The sequence below is a fragment of the Indicator indicator genome, chromosome 15, assembly GCF_027791375.1.
Source record: "Indicator indicator isolate 239-I01 chromosome 15, UM_Iind_1.1, whole genome shotgun sequence".
In the NCBI taxonomy this organism is placed as follows: Eukaryota; Metazoa; Chordata; class Aves; order Piciformes; family Indicatoridae; genus Indicator; species Indicator indicator.
The window spans coordinates 5,613,823-5,632,012 of NC_072024.1; the positions used below are offsets into that span (position 1 = coordinate 5,613,823).

An 18,190-nucleotide genomic window follows, 5' to 3' on the forward strand; every position below is an offset into this window, starting at 1 on the left:
TTTTTTTCCTCCCTAAAGATTTTTTCCTTGTCAAAAGACTTTTCCCTCCCCAAAGTTCTTTTTTTCCTCCCTAAAGATTTTTTCCTTGTCAAAAGACTTTTCCCTCCCCAAAGTTCTTTTTTTCCTCCCTAAAGATTTTTTCCTTGTCAAAAGACTTTTCCCTCCCCAAAGTTCTTTTTTTCCTCCCTAAAGATTTTTTCCTTGTCAAAAGACTTTTCCCTCCCCAAAGTTCTTTTTTTCCTCCCTAAAGATTTTTTCCTTGTCAAAAGACTTTTCCCTCCCCAAAGTTCTTTTTTTCCTCCCTAAAGATTTTTTCCTTGTCAAAAGACTTTTCCCTCCCCAAAGTTCTTTTTTTCCTCCCTAAAGATTTTTTCCTTGTCAAAAGACTTTTCCCTCCCCAAAGTTCTTTTTTTCCTCCCTAAAGATTTTTTCCTTGTCAAAAGACTTTTCCCTCCCCAAAGTTCTTTTTTTCCTCCCTAAAGATTTTTTCCTTGTCAAAAGACTTTTCCCTCCCCAAAGTTCTTTTTTTCCTCCCTAAAGATTTTTTCCTTGTCAAAAGACTTTTCCCTCCCCAAAGTTCTTTTTTTCCTCCCTAAAGATTTTTTCCTTGTCAAAAGACTTTTCCCTCCCCAAAGTTCTTTTTTTCCTCCCTAAAGATTTTTTCCTTGTCAAAAGACTTTTCCCTCCCCAAAGTTCTTTTTTTCCTCCCTAAAGATTTTTTCCTTGTCAAAAGACTTTTCCCTCCCCAAAGTTCTTTTTTTCCTCCCTAAAGATTTTTTCCTTGTCAAAAGACTTTTCCCTCCCCAAAGTTCTTTTTTTCCTCCCTAAAGATTTTTTCCTTGTCAAAAGACTTTTCCCTCCCCAAAGTTCTTTTTTTCCTCCCTAAAGATTTTTTCCTTGTCAAAAGACTTTTCCCTCCCCAAAGTTCTTTTTTTCCTCCCTAAAGATTTTTTCCTTGTCAAAAGACTTTTCCCTCCCCAAAGTTCTTTTTTTCCTCCCTAAAGATTTTTTCCTTGTCAAAAGACTTTTCCCTCCCCAAAGTTCTTTTTTTCCTCCCTAAAGATTTTTTCCTTGTCAAAAGACTTTTCCCTCCCCAAAGTTCTTTTTTTCCTCCCTAAAGATTTTTTCCTTGTCAAAAGACTTTTCCCTCCCCAAAGTTCTTTTTTTCCTCCCTAAAGATTTTTTCCTTGTCAAAAGACTTTTCCCTCCCCAAAGTTCTTTTTTTCCTCCCTAAAGATTTTTTCCTTGTCAAAAGACTTTTCCCTCCCCAAAGTTCTTTTTTTCCTCCCTAAAGATTTTTTCCTTGTCAAAAGACTTTTCCCTCCCCAAAGTTCTTTTTTTCCTCCCTAAAGATTTTTTCCTTGTCAAAAGACTTTTCCCTCCCCAAAGTTCTTTTTTTCCTCCCTAAAGATTTTTTCCTTGTCAAAAGACTTTTCCCTCCCCAAAGTTCTTTTTTTCCTCCCTAAAGATTTTTTCCTTGTCAAAAGACTTTTCCCTCCCCAAAGTTCTTTTTTTCCTCCCTAAAGATTTTTTCCTTGTCAAAAGACTTTTCCCTCCCCAAAGTTCTTTTTTTCCTCCCTAAAGATTTTTTCCTTGTCAAAAGACTTTTCCCTCCCCAAAGTTCTTTTTTTCCTCCCTAAAGATTTTTTCCTTGTCAAAAGACTTTTCCCTCCCCAAAGTTCTTTTTTTCCTCCCTAAAGATTTTTTCCTTGTCAAAAGACTTTTCCCTCCCCAAAGTTCTTTTTTTCCTCCCTAAAGATTTTTTCCTTGTCAAAAGACTTTTCCCTCCCCAAAGTTCTTTTTTTCCTCCCTAAAGATTTTTTCCTTGTCAAAAGACTTTTCCCTCCCCAAAGTTCTTTTTTTCCTCCCTAAAGATTTTTTCCTTGTCAAAAGACTTTTCCCTCCCCAAAGTTCTTTTTTTCCTCCCTAAAGATTTTTTCCTTGTCAAAAGACTTTTCCCTCCCCAAAGTTCTTTTTTTCCTCCCTAAAGATTTTTTCCTTGTCAAAAGACTTTTCCCTCCCCAAAGTTCTTTTTTTCCTCCCTAAAGATTTTTTCCTTGTCAAAAGACTTTTCCCTCCCCAAAGTTCTTTTTTTCCTCCCTAAAGATTTTTTCCTTGTCAAAAGACTTTTCCCTCCCCAAAGTTCTTTTTTTCCTCCCTAAAGATTTTTTCCTTGTCAAAAGACTTTTCCCTCCCCAAAGTTCTTTTTTTCCTCCCTAAAGATTTTTTCCTTGTCAAAAGACTTTTCCCTCCCCAAAGTTCTTTTTTTCCTCCCTAAAGATTTTTTCCTTGTCAAAAGACTTTTCCCTCCCCAAAGTTCTTTTTTTCCTCCCTAAAGATTTTTTCCTTGTCAAAAGACTTTTCCCTCCCCAAAGTTCTTTTTTTCCTCCCTAAAGATTTTTTCCTTGTCAAAAGACTTTTCCCTCCCCAAAGTTCTTTTTTTCCTCCCTAAAGATTTTTTCCTTGTCAAAAGACTTTTCCCTCCCCAAAGTTCTTTTTTTCCTCCCTAAAGATTTTTTCCTTGTCAAAAGACTTTTCCCTCCCCAAAGTTCTTTTTTTCCTCCCTAAAGATTTTTTCCTTGTCAAAAGACTTTTCCCTCCCCAAAGTTCTTTTTTTCCTCCCTAAAGATTTTTTCCTTGTCAAAAGACTTTTCCCTCCCCAAAGTTCTTTTTTTCCTCCCTAAAGATTTTTTCCTTGTCAAAAGACTTTTCCCTCCCCAAAGTTCTTTTTTTCCTCCCTAAAGATTTTTTCCTTGTCAAAAGACTTTTCCCTCCCCAAAGTTCTTTTTTTCCTCCCTAAAGATTTTTTCCTTGTCAAAAGACTTTTCCCTCCCCAAAGTTCTTTTTTTCCTCCCTAAAGATTTTTTCCTTGTCAAAAGACTTTTCCCTCCCCAAAGTTCTTTTTTTCCTCCCTAAAGATTTTTTCCTTGTCAAAAGACTTTTCCCTCCCCAAAGTTCTTTTTTTCCTCCCTAAAGATTTTTTCCTTGTCAAAAGACTTTTCCCTCCCCAAAGTTCTTTTTTTCCTCCCTAAAGATTTTTTCCTTGTCAAAAGACTTTTCCCTCCCCAAAGTTCTTTTTTTCCTCCCTAAAGATTTTTTCCTTGTCAAAAGACTTTTCCCTCCCCAAAGTTCTTTTTTTCCTCCCTAAAGATTTTTTCCTTGTCAAAAGACTTTTCCCTCCCCAAAGTTCTTTTTTTCCTCCCTAAAGATTTTTTCCTTGTCAAAAGACTTTTCCCTCCCCAAAGTTCTTTTTTTCCTCCCTAAAGATTTTTTCCTTGTCAAAAGACTTTTCCCTCCCCAAAGTTCTTTTTTTCCTCCCTAAAGATTTTTTCCTTGTCAAAAGACTTTTCCCTCCCCAAAGTTCTTTTTTTCCTCCCTAAAGATTTTTTCCTTGTCAAAAGACTTTTCCCTCCCCAAAGTTCTTTTTTTCCTCCCTAAAGATTTTTTCCTTGTCAAAAGACTTTTCCCTCCCCAAAGTTCTTTTTTTCCTCCTAAAGATTTTTCCTTGTCAAAAGACTTTTCCCTCCCCAAAGTTCTTTTTTTCCTCCCTAAAGATTTTTTCCTTGTCAAAAGACTTTTCCCTCCCCAAAGTCTTTTTTCCCCAAAGTTTTCTTGTACTTTTCCTTCTTTCCTCCCTAAAGATTTTTTCCTTGTCAAAAGACTTTTCCCTCCCCAAAGTTCTTTTTTTCCTCCCTAAAGATTTTTTCCTTGTCAAAAGACTTTTCCCTCCCCAAAGTTCTTTTTTTCCTCCCTAAAGATTTTTTCCTTGTCAAAAGACTTTTCCCTCCCCAAAGTTCTTTTTTTCCTCCCTAAAGATTTTTTCCTTGTCAAAAGACTTTCCCTCCCCAAAGTTCTTTTTTTCCTCCCTAAAGATTTTTTCCTTGTCAAAAGACTTTTCCCTCCCCAAAGTTCTTTTTTTCCTCCCTAAAATTTTTTCCTTGTCAAAAGACTTTTCCCTCCCCAAAGTTCTTTTTTCCTCCCTAAAGATTTTTTCCTTGTCAAAAGACTTTTCCCTCCCCAAAGTTCTTTTTTCCTCCCTAAAGATTTTTTCCTTGTCAAAAGACTTTTCCCTCCCCAAAGTTCTTTTTTTCCTCCCTAAAGATTTTTTCCTTGTCAAAAGACTTTTCCCTCCCCAAAGTTCTTTTTTTCCTCCCTAAAGATTTTTTCCTTGTCAAAAGACTTTTCCCTCCCCAAAGTTCTTTTTTTCCTCCCTAAAGATTTTTTCCTTGTCAAAAGACTTTTCCCTCCCCAAAGTTCTTTTTTTCCTCCCTAAAGATTTTTTCCTTGTCAAAAGACTTTTCCCTCCCCAAAGTTCTTTTTTTCCTCCCTAAAGATTTTTTCCTTGTCAAAAGACTTTTCCCTCCCCAAAGTTCTTTTTTTCCTCCCTAAAGATTTTTTCCTTGTCAAAAGACTTTTCCCTCCCCAAAGTTCTTTTTTTCCTCCCTAAAGATTTTTTCCTTGTCAAAAGACTTTTCCCTCCCCAAAGTTCTTTTTTTCCTCCCTAAAGATTTTTTCCTTGTCAAAAGACTTTTCCCTCCCCAAAGTTCTTTTTTTCCTCCCTAAAGATTTTTTCCTTGTCAAAAGACTTTTCCCTCCCCAAAGTTCTTTTTTTCCTCCCTAAAGATTTTTTCCTTGTCAAAAGACTTTTCCCTCCCCAAAGTTCTTTTTTTCCTCCCTAAAGATTTTTTCCTTGTCAAAAGACTTTTCCCTCCCCAAAGTTCTTTTTTTCCTCCCTAAAGATTTTTTCCTTGTCAAAAGACTTTTCCCTCCCCAAAGTTCTTTTTTTCCTCCCTAAAGATTTTTTCCTTGTCAAAGACTTTCCTCCCCAAAGTTCTTTTTTCCCCCAAAGATTTTTTCCTTGTCAAAAGACGTTTCCCTCCCCAAAGTTCTTTTTTTCCTCCCTAAAGATTTTTTCCTTGTCAAAAGACGTTTCCCTCCCCAAAGTTCTTTTTTTCCTCCCTAAAGATTTTTTCCTTGTCAAAAGACGTTTCCCTCCCCAAAGTTCTTTTTTTCCTCCCTAAAGATTTTTTCCTTGTCAAAAGACGTTTCCCTCCCCAAAGTTCTTTTTTTCCTCCCTAAAGATTTTTTCCTTGTCAAAAGACTTTTCCCTCCCCAAAGTTCTTTTTTTCCTCCCTAAAGATTTTTTCCTTGTCAAAAGACGTTTCCCTCCCCAAAGTTCTTTTTTTCCTCCCTAAAGATTTTTTCCTTGTCAAAAGACGTTTCCCTCCCCAAAGTTCTTTTTTTCCTCCCTAAAGATTTTTTCCTTGTCAAAAGACTTTTCCCCAAGTCTTTTTTCCTCCCAAAGATTTTTCCTTGTCAAAAGACTTTTCCCTCCCCAAAGTTCTTTTTCCTCCAAAGATTTTTTCCTTGTCAAAAGACTTTTCCCTCCCCAAAGTTCTTTTTTTCCTCCCTAAAGATTTTTTCCTTGTCAAAAGACGTTTCCCTCCCCAAAGTTCTTTTCTCCTCCCCAAAGATTTTTTCCTTGTCAAAAGACTTTTCCCTCCCCAAAGTTCTTTTTTTCCTCCCTAAAGATTTTTTCCTTGTCAAAAGACGTTTCCCTCCCCAAAGTTCTTTTTTTTCTCCCTAAAGATTTTTTCCTTGTCAAAAGACTTTTCCCTCCCCAAAGTTCTTTTTTTCCTCCCTAAAGATTTTTTCCTTGTCAAAAGACTTTCCCTCCCAAAGTTCTTTTTCCCCAAGTTTTCCTGCAAAGATTTCCCCCAGTTCTTTTTTCCTCCCTAAAGATTTTTTCCTTGTCAAAAGACTTTTCCCTCCCCAAAGTTCTTTTTTTCCTCCCTAAAGATTTTTTCCTTGTCAAAAGACTTTTCCCTCCCCAAAGTTCTTTTTTTCCTCCCTAAAGATTTTTTCCTTGTCAAAAGACGTTTCCCTCCCCAAAGTTCTTTTTTTCCTCCCTAAAGATTTTTTCCTTGTCAAAAGACTTTTCCCTCCCCAAAGTTCTTTTTTTCCTCCCTAAAGATTTTTTCCTTGTCAAAAGACTTTTCCCTCCCCAAAGTTCTTTTTTTCCTCCCTAAAGATTTTTTCCTTGTCAAAAGACGTTTCCCTCCCCAAAGTTCTTTTTTTCCTCCCTAAAGATTTTTTCCTTGTCAAAAGACTTTTCCCTCCCCAAAGTTCTTTTTTTCCTCCCTAAAGATTTTTTCCTTGTCAAAAGACTTTTCCCTCCCCAAAGTTCTTTTTTTCCTCCCTAAAGATTTTTTCCTTGTCAAAAGACGTTTCCCTCCCCAAAGTTCTTTTTTTCCTCCCTAAAGATTTTTTCCTTGTCAAAAGACTTTTCCCTCCCCAAAGTTCTTTTTTTCCTCCCTAAAGATTTTTTCCTTGTCAAAAGACTTTTCCCTCCCCAAAGTTCTTTTTTTCCTCCCTAAAGATTTTTTCCTTGTCAAAAGACTTTTCCCTCCCCAAAGTTCTTTTTTTCCTCCCTAAAGATTTTTTCCTTGTCAAAAGACTTTTCCCTCCCCAAAGTTCTTTTTTTCCTCCCTAAAGATTTTTTCCTTGTCAAAAGACTTTTCCCTCCCCAAAGTTCTTTTTTTCCTCCCTAAAGATTTTTTCCTTGTCAAAAGACTTTTCCCTCCCCAAAGTTCTTTTTTTCCTCCCTAAAGATTTTTTCCTTGTCAAAAGACTTTTCCCTCCCCAAAGTTCTTTTTTTCCTCCCTAAAGATTTTTTCCTTGTCAAAAGACTTTTCCCTCCCCAAAGTTCTTTTTTTCCTCCCTAAAGATTTTTTCCTTGTCAAAAGACTTTTCCCTCCCCAAAGTTCTTTTTTTCCTCCCTAAAGATTTTTTCCTTGTCAAAAGACTTTTCCCTCCCCAAAGTTCTTTTTTTCCTCCCTAAAGATTTTTTCCTTGTCAAAAGACTTTTCCCTCCCCAAAGTTCTTTTTTTCCTCCCTAAAGATTTTTTCCTTGTCAAAAGACTTTTCCCTCCCCAAAGTTCTTTTTTTCCTCCCTAAAGATTTTTTCCTTGTCAAAAGACTTTTCCCTCCCCAAAGTTCTTTTTTTCCTCCCTAAAGATTTTTTCCTTGTCAAAAGACTTTTCCCTCCCCAAAGTTCTTTTTTTCCTCCCTAAAGATTTTTTCCTTGTCAAAAGACTTTTCCCTCCCCAAAGTTCTTTTTTTCCTCCCTAAAGATTTTTTCCTTGTCAAAAGACTTTTCCCTCCCCAAAGTTCTTTTTTTCCTCCCTAAAGATTTTTTCCTTGTCAAAAGACTTTTCCCTCCCCAAAGTTCTTTTTTTCCTCCCTAAAGATTTTTTCCTTGTCAAAAGACGTTTCCCTCCCCAAAGTTCTTTTTTTCCTCCCTAAAGATTTTTTCCTTGTCAAAAGACTTTTCCCTCCCCAAAGTTCTTTTTTTCCTCCCTAAAGATTTTTTCCTTGTCAAAAGACTTTCCCTCCCCAAAGTTCTTTTTTCCTCCCTAAAGATTTTTTCCTTGTCAAAAGACTTTTCCCTCCCCAAAGTTCTTTTTTTCCTCCCTAAAGATTTTTTCCTTGTCAAAAGACTTTTCCCTCCCCAAAGTTCTTTTTTTCCTCCCTAAAGATTTTTTCCTTGTCAAAAGACGTTTCCCTCCCCAAAGTTCTTTTTTTCCTCCCTAAAGATTTTTTCCTTGTCAAAAGACTTTTCCCTCCCCAAAGTTCTTTTTTTCCTCCCTAAAGATTTTTTCCTTGTCAAAAGACTTTTCCCTCCCCAAAGTTCTTTTTTTCCTCCCTAAAGATTTTTTCCTTGTCAAAAGACGTTTCCCTCCCCAAAGTTCTTTTTTTCCTCCCTAAAGATTTTTTCCTTGTCAAAAGACGTTTCCCTCCCCAAAGTTCTTTTTTTCCTCCCTAAAGATTTTTTCCTTGTCAAAAGACGTTTCCCTCCCCAAAGTTCTTTTTTTCCTCCCTAAAGATTTTTTCCTTGTCAAAAGACGTTTCCCTCCCCAAAGTTCTTTTTTTCCTCCCTAAAGATTTTTTCCTTGTCAAAAGACGTTTCCCTCCCCAAAGTTCTTTTTTTCCTCCCTAAAGATTTTTTCCTTGTCAAAAGACTTTTCCCTCCCCAAAGTTCTTTTTTTCCTCCCTAAAGATTTTTTCCTTGTCAAAAGACGTTTCCCTCCCCAAAGTTCTTTTTTTCCTCCCTAAAGATTTTTTCCTTGTCAAAAGACGTTTCCCTCCCCAAAGTTCTTTTTTTCCTCCCTAAAGATTTTTTCCTTGTCAAAAGACGTTTCCCTCCCCAAAGTTCTTTTTTTCCTCCCTAAAGATTTTTTCCTTGTCAAAAGACGTTTCCCTCCCCAAAGTTCTTTTTTTCCTCCCTAAAGATTTTTTCCTTGTCAAAAGACGTTTCCCTCCCCAAAGTTCTTTTTTTCCTCCCTAAAGATTTTTTCCTTGTCAAAAGACTTTTCCCTCCCCAAAGTTCTTTTTTTCCTCCCTAAAGATTTTTTCCTTGTCAAAAGACGTTTCCCTCCCCAAAGTTCTTTTTTTCCTCCCTAAAGATTTTTTCCTTGTCAAAAGACTTTTCCCTCCCCAAAGTTCTTTTTTTCCTCCCTAAAGATTTTTTCCTTGTCAAAAGACTTTTCCCTCCCCAAAGTTCTTTTTTTCCTCCCTAAAGATTTTTTCCTTGTCAAAAGACGTTTCCCTCCCCAAAGTTCTTTTTTTCCTCCCTAAAGATTTTTTCCTTGTCAAAAGACTTTTCCCTCCCCAAAGTTCTTTTTTTCCTCCCTAAAGATTTTTTCCTTGTCAAAAGACGTTTCCCTCCCCAAAGTTCTTTTTTTCCTCCCTAAAGATTTTTTCCTTGTCAAAAGACTTTTCCCTCCCCAAAGTTCTTTTTTTCCTCCCTAAAGATTTTTTCCTTGTCAAAAGACTTTTCCCTCCCCAAAGTTCTTTTTTTCCTCCCTAAAGATTTTTTCCTTGTCAAAAGACTTTTCCCTCCCCAAAGTTCTTTTTTTCCTCCCTAAAGATTTTTTCCTTGTCAAAAGACTTTTCCCTCCCCAAAGTTCTTTTTTTCCTCCCTAAAGATTTTTTCCTTGTCAAAAGACTTTTCCCTCCCCAAAGTTCTTTTTTTCCTCCCTAAAGATTTTTTCCTTGTCAAAAGACTTTTCCCTCCCCAAAGTTCTTTTTTTCCTCCCTAAAGATTTTTTCCTTGTCAAAAGACTTTTCCCTCCCCAAAGTTCTTTTTTTTCCTCCCTAAAGATTTTTTCCTTGTCAAAAGACTTTTCCCTCCCCAAAGTTCTTTTTTTCCTCCCTAAAGATTTTTTCCTTGTCAAAAGACTTTTCCCTCCCCAAAGTTCTTTTTTTCCTCCCTAAAGATTTTTTCCTTGTCAAAAGACTTTTCCCTCCCCAAAGTTCTTTTTTTCCTCCCTAAAGATTTTTTCCTTGTCAAAAGACTTTTCCCTCCCCAAAGTTCTTTTTTTCCTCCCTAAAGATTTTTTCCTTGTCAAAAGACTTTTCCCTCCCCAAAGTTCTTTTTTTCCTCCCTAAAGATTTTTTCCTTGTCAAAAGACTTTTCCCTCCCCAAAGTTCTTTTTTTCCTCCCTAAAGATTTTTTCCTTGTCAAAAGACTTTTCCCTCCCCAAAGTTCTTTTTTTCCTCCCTAAAGATTTTTTCCTTGTCAAAAGACTTTTCCCTCCCCAAAGTTCTTTTTTTCCTCCCTAAAGATTTTTTCCTTGTCAAAAGACTTTTCCCTCCCCAAAGTTCTTTTTTTCCTCCCTAAAGATTTTTTCCTTGTCAAAAGACTTTTCCCTCCCCAAAGTTCTTTTTTTCCTCCCTAAAGATTTTTTCCTTGTCAAAAGACTTTTCCCTCCCCAAAGTTCTTTTTTTTCCTCCCTAAAGATTTTTTCCTTGTCAAAAGACTTTTCCCTCCCCAAAGTTCTTTTTTTTCCTCCCTAAAGATTTTTTCCTTGTCAAAAGACTTTTCCCTCCCCAAAGTTCTTTTTTTCCTCCCTAAAGATTTTTTCCTTGTCAAAAGACTTTTCCCTCCCCAAAGTTCTTTTTTTCCTCCCTAAAGATTTTTTCCTTGTCAAAAGACGTTTCCCTCCCCAAAGTTCTTTTTTTCCTCCCTAAAGATTTTTTCCTTGTCAAAAGACTTTTCCCTCCCCAAAGTTCTTTTTTTCCTCCCTAAAGATTTTTTCCTTGTCAAAAGACTTTTCCCTCCCCAAAGTTCTTTTTTTCCTCCCTAAAGATTTTTTCCTTGTCAAAAGACGTTTCCCTCCCCAAAGTTCTTTTTTGCCTCCCTAAAGATTTTTTCCTTGTCAAAAGACTTTTCCCTCCCCAAAGTTCTTTTTTTCCTCCCTAAAGATTTTTTTCCTTGTCAAAAGACGTTTCCCTCCCCAAAGTTCTTTTTTCCTCCCTAAAGATTTTTTCCTTGTCAAAAGACTTTTCCCTCCCCAAAGTTCTTTTTTGCCTCCCTAAAGATTTTTTCCTTGTCAAAAGACTTTTCCCTCCCCAAAGTTCTTTTTTTCCTCCCCAAAGATTTTTTCCTTGTCAAAAGACTTTCCCTCCCCAAAGTTCTTTTTTTCCTCCCCAAAGTTTTTTTCCTTGTCAAAAGACGTTTCCCTCCCCAAAGTTCTTTTTAGCTCCCTAAAGATTTTTTCCTTGTCAAAAGACTTTTCCCTCCCCAAAGTTCTTTTTTTCCTCCCTAAAGATTTTTTCCTTGTCAAAAGACTTTTCCCTCCCCAAAGTTCTTTTTTTCCTCCCTAAAGATTTTTTCCTTGTCAAAAGACTTTTCCCTCCCCAAAGTTCTTTTTTTCCTCCCCAAAGATTTTTTCCTTGTCAAAAGACGTTTCCCTCCCCAAAGTTCTTTTTTTCCTCCCCAAAGTTTTTTTCCTTGTCAAAAGACGTTTCCCTCCCCGAAGTTCTTTTTAGCTCCCCAAAGATTTTTTCCTTGTCAAAAGACTTTTCCCTCCCCAAAGTTCTTTTTTTCCTCCCCAAAGTTTTTTTCCTTGTCAAAAGACGTTTCCCTCCCCAAAGTTCTTTTTTCCTCCCCAAAGATTTTTTCCTTGTCAAAAGACTTTTCCCTCCCCCAAGTTCTTTTTTTCCTCCCCAAAGATTTTCTTTCTTTTTTCCTCCCCAAAGATTTTTTCCTTGTCAAAAGACTTCTCCCTCCCCAAAGTTCTTTTTTTCCTCCCCAAAGTTTTTTTCCTTGTCAAAAGACGTTTCCCTCCCCAAAGTTCTTTTTAGCTCCCTAAAGATTTTTTCCTTGTCAAAAGACTTTTCCCTCCCCAAAGTTCTTTTTTTCCTCCCTAAAGATTTTTTCCTTGTCAAAAGACTTTTTCCCTCCCCAAAGTTCTTTTTTCCTCCCTAAAGATTTTTTCCTTGTCAAAAGACGTTTCCCTCCCCAAAGTTCTTTTTTTCCTCCCCAAAGATTTTTTCCTTGTCAAAAGACGTTTCCCTCCCCAAAGTTTTTTTTTCCTCCCCAAAGATTTTTTCCTTGTCAAAAGACGTTTCCCTCCCCAAAGTTCTTTTTTCCTCCCTAAAGATTTTTAACTTGTCAAAAGACGTTTCCCTCCCCAAAGTTTTTTTCCTCCCTAAAAATATTTTCCTTGTCAAAAGACGTTTCCCTCCCCAAAGTTCTTTTTTTCCTCCCCAAAGTTTTTTTCCTTGTCAAAAGATTTTTCCCTCTCCGATGTTCTTTCTTCCTCCCCAAGTTCTTTCTTCCTCTCCAAAGTAATTTTTCTGCCTAAAGTTTTTTCCTCCCTAAAGTTCTTTTCCTTCCCAAAGTTCTTTTTCCTCCCCCAAAAGTTGTTTCCTTGACTAACTTCTTTTTTCCTTGCATAAAGTTTTTTCCCTTGCCAAAAGTTCTTTTTTTCCCTCCCTAAATTTCTTTTCCTTCCCAAAGTTCTTTTTTCCTCCCTGAAGTTGTTTCCTTGACTAAACTTCTTTTTTCCTGCCTAAAGTTCTGTTTTCCTTCCTAAACTTTTTTCCTTTCCTAAAGTTTTTTTCCCAAAAAAAGTTTTTTCCCCCCCCTAAACCTTTTTCCTTTCCTAAAGTTCTTTTCTCCTCCCTAAAGTTGTTTTTTCCCTCCCTGAAGTTCTTTTTCCCTTGCCAAAAGTTTTTTCCCTTCCTTCTCTTGTCTCACCCCCTTCTTTTTTTTTTATGGGTTGGTTGTTTTTTGTTTTTTTTTTTTCCTTTTGGCCAAGCTTCAAATAAGAACCAAATAAAGATCCGAAATAGAAAAAGAACCAAATAAAAATCATTAACAAGGCTAAAGTCAAAGAAAACAAAAAGAATTCTTCAGGTAATGATTGCTCCCTAAGGAAAAGGAAAAAAAAAAAAAAAGGCAGAATATCCCAAAACTCAGTTAGATTAAGGTAAATGCTTATCACTATTTGAAGGAACTGTCAGATATAAATATATATATATATATAATATATATTCTGCATCAAAAAGGAGGGGGGAAAAAAATGCTCCTGCCAGGCTTATCACCCAGATGCCATCCTAGAGGAGGGAAGTTTCAAACCCAACACTGTGAAGCCTCTAAGAAGGCCTTGACTGTCCACTGCAAGCCCCTGAGCCACGCTGTTATGAGGGACAATTAAGCTCTGAAATAACCCCTAGGAAAAAAAAACCACAAAAAATATTAAAAACAAATCCAAATTCTGCATGTTCAGTTTCTTCCTGCTAAGAGCAAGGCGGCAAACGCATTTTTAACACCTGGGCTGGAGAAGGGCTAAGCAGAACAAGAAGTAAAATATATCTTCAAGGTTATAAACAGAACCGTATTGTACAATCCACCCTCATCCTTCACCTCCTCAGAGCGCCTGCAGCAGGGCAGCAGAGGGGTCTCAGTCTAAAGGCTGTGGGTCTGCAATGGGCATGGTGTGAAGGACTTCATCTAGGAGCTGGAGGGCACGGTGCAAGTGGATCTCAATCCAGCAGGGGGTCTCTTTGATGCTCTGCCTGGGGTAATCGGGACCCCAGCCCTTGACGAAGCTCATCCTGAGTATGCACAAGCGGCGCAGGTCGTCCACACCAATTCCAGCAGCAGCTGACAGACCTGCAGGGCAGAGGTTTCCAGTCAGTGCCCTCAGCCAAGGCCTTCTTCCAGCTGTGTGCTGAGCCAGCCCTCTCTGCTTGGCTCTTTCCTCATGCACAGCTCCATCTCTCCCTAATGGCCACAGACAAGGCCAAGCCACGCTTCACACGATCACAGAAGGTGCAAGGTTGGAAGGATCATCTTGCACAACCCCCCCTCCATGCTCATCTTGTCCAACCCCCCCTCCAGGCTCATCTTGTCCAACCCCCCCTCCAGGCTCATCGTGTCCAACCCCCCCTCCAGGCTCATCTTGTCCAACCCCCCCTCCAGGCTCATCTTGTCCAACCCCCCTGCAGCAAGTGGAGTCATCTCCAATTAGATTAGGCTGCTCAGGGCCCCATCAAGTTTGAGCTATTCCTAGACAGCTGTTACAACAAACACAGCAATTATTTTGCTTTTCTTCCCAATCAGTTCTTTCTTTTTTCCCCATCATTCTTCAATCTTGAAAGAGTGCTGAAATATAAATCTCCTTGTAACCAAGCAGACATGATGACCTTCAATGTCCCATGTGCCCTGAACAAGCCTGAGAAGCAGGCCTGTAAGGGTCAAGAGGACAAGTGCAAGGTCTTGCACCTGGGTCAGGGGAAGCCTGAGAAGAAGGGCAGGAGAGCAGCCCTGTGGAGCAGCACCTGGGGGTGCAGAGCTGGCCAGCAAGCACTGGCAGCCCAGAGCCAGCCCTGTGCTGGGCTGATCCCCAGCAGTGTGGGCAGCAGGGGCAGGGAGGGGATTCTGCCCCTCTGCTGTGCTCTGCTGAGACCCCCCCTGCAGTGCTGGGGCAGCTCTGGAGTGCTCAGCACAGCACAGACAGGGAGCTGCTGGAGCAGGGCCAGAGGAGGCCACAGCAATGCTGGCAGGGCTGGAAGGGCTCTGCTGGGAGGCTCCAGGCTGAGAGAGTTGGGCTTGGGCAGCCTGGAGGAGAGAAGGCTCCAGGGAGACCTTCTGGTTCCCTTGCAGTGCTTCAAGGGGGCTGGAAGAAAGCTGGGGACAGAGTTTTGGGCAGGGTCTGTTGTGAGAGGCCAAGGGGTGATGGTTTAAACTGCAAGAGGGAGATTGAGAGCGGAGAGAAGGAAGAAATGTTTGAGAGTGAGGGTGGTGAGAGCCTGTCCCAGGCTGCCCAGAGGTGGGAGATGTCCCATCCCTGGCAGCATTGCAGGTGAGGTTGTTTGGACCTGTGAGCAACCTGCTGTGGTTGGGGATGTCCCTGCTGAGTGCAGGGGGTTGGACTGGATGAGCTTTAGAGGTCCCTTTCAACCTAAAGAATTCTGTGATTCCAAATGCATGTAAAACCTGATTTTGTAAAGAACTCTGCCCACCTGCAGGAAGCTGGGTGAACAAATTACTTTACTTACAGCTAATAAAACAGGAAGATGAGTACAGCTGGCAAACTCAACTCACAAGTGTGGGTAAAACAAAACCCAGATATGTCCCCAAAATTGTCTTCAGCAGTTTGTGGGATGGCTGGGAAGAGCCACAGGCCAATACAAGGAAACCCTGTGGCACAGAAAGCAGCCTTGGACATAGAATCACAGAACTGTCAGGGTTGGAAGGGACCTCAAGGCTCAGCCAGTCCCAACCCCCTGCCATGGGCAGGGACACCTCACACCACAGCAGGTTGCTCACAGCCACATCCAGCCTGGCTGCAAAAACCTCCAGGGATGAGGCTTCCACCACCTCCCTGGGCAACCTCTGCCAGTCTCTCACCAGCCTCAGGGGGGAGAATTTCTTCCTCACATCCAATCTCAATCTCCCCACTTCTAGTTTTGCTCCATCCCCCTAAGTCCTATCACTCCCTGACACCCTACAAAGTCCCCCCCCAGCTTTCCTGTAGCCCCCTTCAGATCCTGGAAGGCCACCAGAAGGTCTCCTGGGAGCCTTCTCCTCTCCGGCCTGCACAACCCCAACTCTCTCAGTCTGTCTCCAGAGCAGAGCAGCTCCAGCCCTCTGCTCATCCTCTTGGCCCTTCTCTGGACACCTTCCAGCACCTCCAGACCTTTCCTGTAACAGAGGCTCCAGAACTGGACACACTGCTCTAGGACATTAAGTCCTTCAGAAGTGTTAAGCACTTGGGTACAACTTCAGGGATCTAGAATTTAGCAACTAAGCAAAAACTAAGCCCAAAATAACTTTAAGAACAAAAAAGATCTTGAGGTTCTCTTCTTCCTCTCCTCAAGAATATTAAGTTTCCCTAAACCTAGTCAAGGACTTTGTTGCCAAGTAATCACCACTGTTTTGAGCAACACTTTTAGGAGCTTATCTCTCCAAGATCATTTCTCAAGCTCCACTCCAAGCAGCCAGAAGGCTCTGTTTACCAGTTACAGGTTTATGCTATTTGCCTTTGCATAGAACATGTCTTCTGCTGGACTGCACCACTTCTGGCAGCAGCTGCTTCCACAGCCAACATTCCCTGGAGACCACAGAGTGAAAACTGGTGTGTAGAGCAGGTGTAGAGTGAAGGACCACAGGCTCAACACAATGCCACCCCAGCCCCACCCCAATCCTGCTACCTCACTTCAAGTCCACTTGTCCTGTTGCAGGAGCAGCGGGGCTGGATGGGTGCTGTTGTGAGGCACAGCTGTGGCTTTTGCCAGGTGAATAAAGAAGGAGATCAAGGAGTTCATGTACTTACTAATGGCTGGGGCTATTCCACCTACTGATCCTGGTCCAGGGATGTTTCCAGCTACTGCTGCAGCTTGGGCAGCAGCAGCAGCTTGGGCAGTGGCAGCCTGCTGCTGCATCTGACGGTGACACTGGCGTAAATCAAACACCTTTAATTAAAAACAAAAAGGCAAAATAAATACTCAACTATGAAGGCTTTGCTGAAGTCAACAGAGGAAAGCATTCCTCAGCTCCCATCCCTCATCACCTGGACCTCTCTGCTCTCCCAGAGGCAAGGAGTCCCACCACACAGGGCAGTAAAAGCAAACCTTCCCAGACTAGTTTAGTTTCTATCAGAAATACTCCACTAAATTTAATTCTCAGAGACTCTTCTCAGAGGATGACACCAAGCTGGCTGGGCACATCAAGCTGAAGAGGGGAGGAAGTCTCTACAGAGACTTATACCGGCTGGACAGATGGGCTGAGGGCACCAGTGTGAGATTCAGCAAGTGTTGAGTGCTGCCTTTGAGCCTCAACAACCTCATGCAGCATTACTGGCATGGGGCAGATTGGCTGGAGAGCTGCTCACAGAGAAGGCCCTGGGGGTGTTGGTTGACAGACAGCTGAACATGACCCAGGATGTGCTCAAGGCCAAGAAGATCAATGGCATCCTGGCTGGAATCAGCAATGGTCTGATTGTCCCCCTCTCCTTGGCACTGCTGAGGCCACAACTTGAATCCTGGGTGCAGGTTTGGGCCCCTCACTCCAAGAAGGACACTGAAGTGCTGGAGCAGGTCCAGAGAAGGGCAGCAAAGCTGGGGAAGGGCCTGGAGCACAACCCTCCTGAGGTACAGCTGAGGGAGCCGGGGTTGTTTAACCTTCAGAAGAGCTGGCTGAAGGGAAACCTCACCCCCCTCTACAACTACCTCAAAGCAGGCTGGAATGAGGTGGGGTCGGTCCCTTCTCATATGCAAAAAGGACACGACAAGAGGAGACAGCCCAAGTTGTGCCAGAGGAGTTTCAGGTTGGATATTGGGAAACATTCCTTCCCAGTAAGGGTCCTCAGGCACTGTCCCAGGCTGCCCAAGGAAGTGGTGGAGTCCTCATCCCTGAAGGTGTTTAAAAGCCACATGGATGTGGTGCTGAGGGCTGTGGTTCAGTGTCAGTGGCTCAGTAGCAGTGGTGGGTTGTGAGCTCTGGGTGAGTGGTTGGGCTTGGTGGGCTCAGAGGTCTCCTCCAACCTCAGAAGTTCTATGGTTCTGTGATTCTCTCACATTACAACCACTGGCAACACCAGAACTTGGCTGAGCTGAGCAGCATTCTCTGCAGAATCCAAGTCTGAGGGACGCTACAGGCTGATAAAACCCTAACTTTTTCACCAAACCTCACCATTTCCAGAGCAAAGGCATAGAAACAAAAAAATATAAAAGCTAGGGAGTCCTGATGAACTTTGTCAGACTTCATTCTTTGCACTTAACTGAAAAGTGTCAGTGTGGCTAGAAGAAGGCGGCCTGAAGTTTCAAGCAGCAACGTGGGGCACATTTTCGATCTCTGATCAGGCTTGTCAGTCTTATGCACTAGAAAGCCTGTACAGAGAGGCTGGTGGGGTTTCTTTGGACCTTCATCACACAACCTGCCTGCACAGCTGAGGATTAAAACCAACCAAAGGCCACTGCAAACTTCAACCAGCTGAATTTAAGAATGATTGGGTTTTTTTTTCCCACAAGTGTGGCTTGTCCTAAACAAAGTTTCAAACCTCACAGAAGCATGTCCAAGTAAGAATCTCTTGTTGCTTCCAGTAATTTGTTTCTCTGGCTTCTGGATCATCTGCTTGCCATTAAAGACTTTTTACCACACATTTAACGTTTTATTCTCATAAGACTTTAACACACATTTTACATTTCTCCTGCTTTATACATTCCCAACTTCTCTATCTTCTCTACCTTAAGTGATTTGTCAAATGGAAAGCTCCAGGTGGATCAAAGTTCCCTTTACTTCAGTGCCTGAGAACTTCTGCAAGAACCAAATTCATGCTGTTTTTTCCCCACCCCAGGACCATCAAACTAACCTTTATGTATGCACTTGGGTAAATCTTGTGTACAGCATCCCCTGGTGCACGTCCTGCTTCTCTGTCCAGGTAGTAGCTCTGCACGAAGACCGCGTGGTCGCTGAGGCACCGAACCCACACGTCACCTTCTCCTTTGCACTCCAGCTGCACCCCTTTACCTATGTGCAACCTGAAAAACAGGGGCAGTGCACCTGTGTGTAGCTACTATCCACCAGATCTTTCTCGAGAAATCAGCCACAAGCACATCTCCAGCTGTACACTCCACCCCTTCCATCCCAAAGCATTCCACAAGTCGATGATTCTGCAGTGCCCTTAATTTACACTGTGCTTGGAACTCTAGTTATCATCCTGGGTGTAAAGTTAGTAAACAGCTACACATAGCATGAAAAGCTAAAAAATAGAAGTCTGTAGTACCATGTAAAGATCTATGGGAAGCACAGAACATGGAAGCAACGATACCCCAAGCAGAAACTACTCCGCTGAGTAGAGGTGGGATGCCAAACACTTTTCAGGTCTGGTCAGAA

At 41.1% G+C, this 18,190-nt stretch overlaps 1 protein-coding gene across 3 annotated transcripts in view; it reads right to left on the reverse strand.

The window, feature by feature from the left end:
• Nucleotides 1–18,190, reverse strand: part of SMAD4 (SMAD family member 4) — a 34,702-nt gene that overhangs the window by 1,785 nt on the left and 14,727 nt on the right. For 2 of the 3 annotated variants that reach the window (XM_054387361.1, XM_054387359.1), the window contains 3 exons: nucleotides 17,667–17,835; nucleotides 15,630–15,768; nucleotides 12,372–12,964 (listed from right to left, as the gene is read on the reverse strand). In XM_054387361.1, the coding sequence (XP_054243336.1) occupies nucleotides 12,753–12,964; nucleotides 15,630–15,768; nucleotides 17,667–17,835 (520 nt within the window). In that variant the 3' untranslated portion in view covers nucleotides 12,372–12,752. Of the gene's footprint in view, nucleotides 1–12,371; nucleotides 12,965–15,629; nucleotides 15,769–17,666; nucleotides 17,836–18,190 lie in introns of those variants that run through there. The other variant, XM_054387360.1, reaches the window with a different exon arrangement.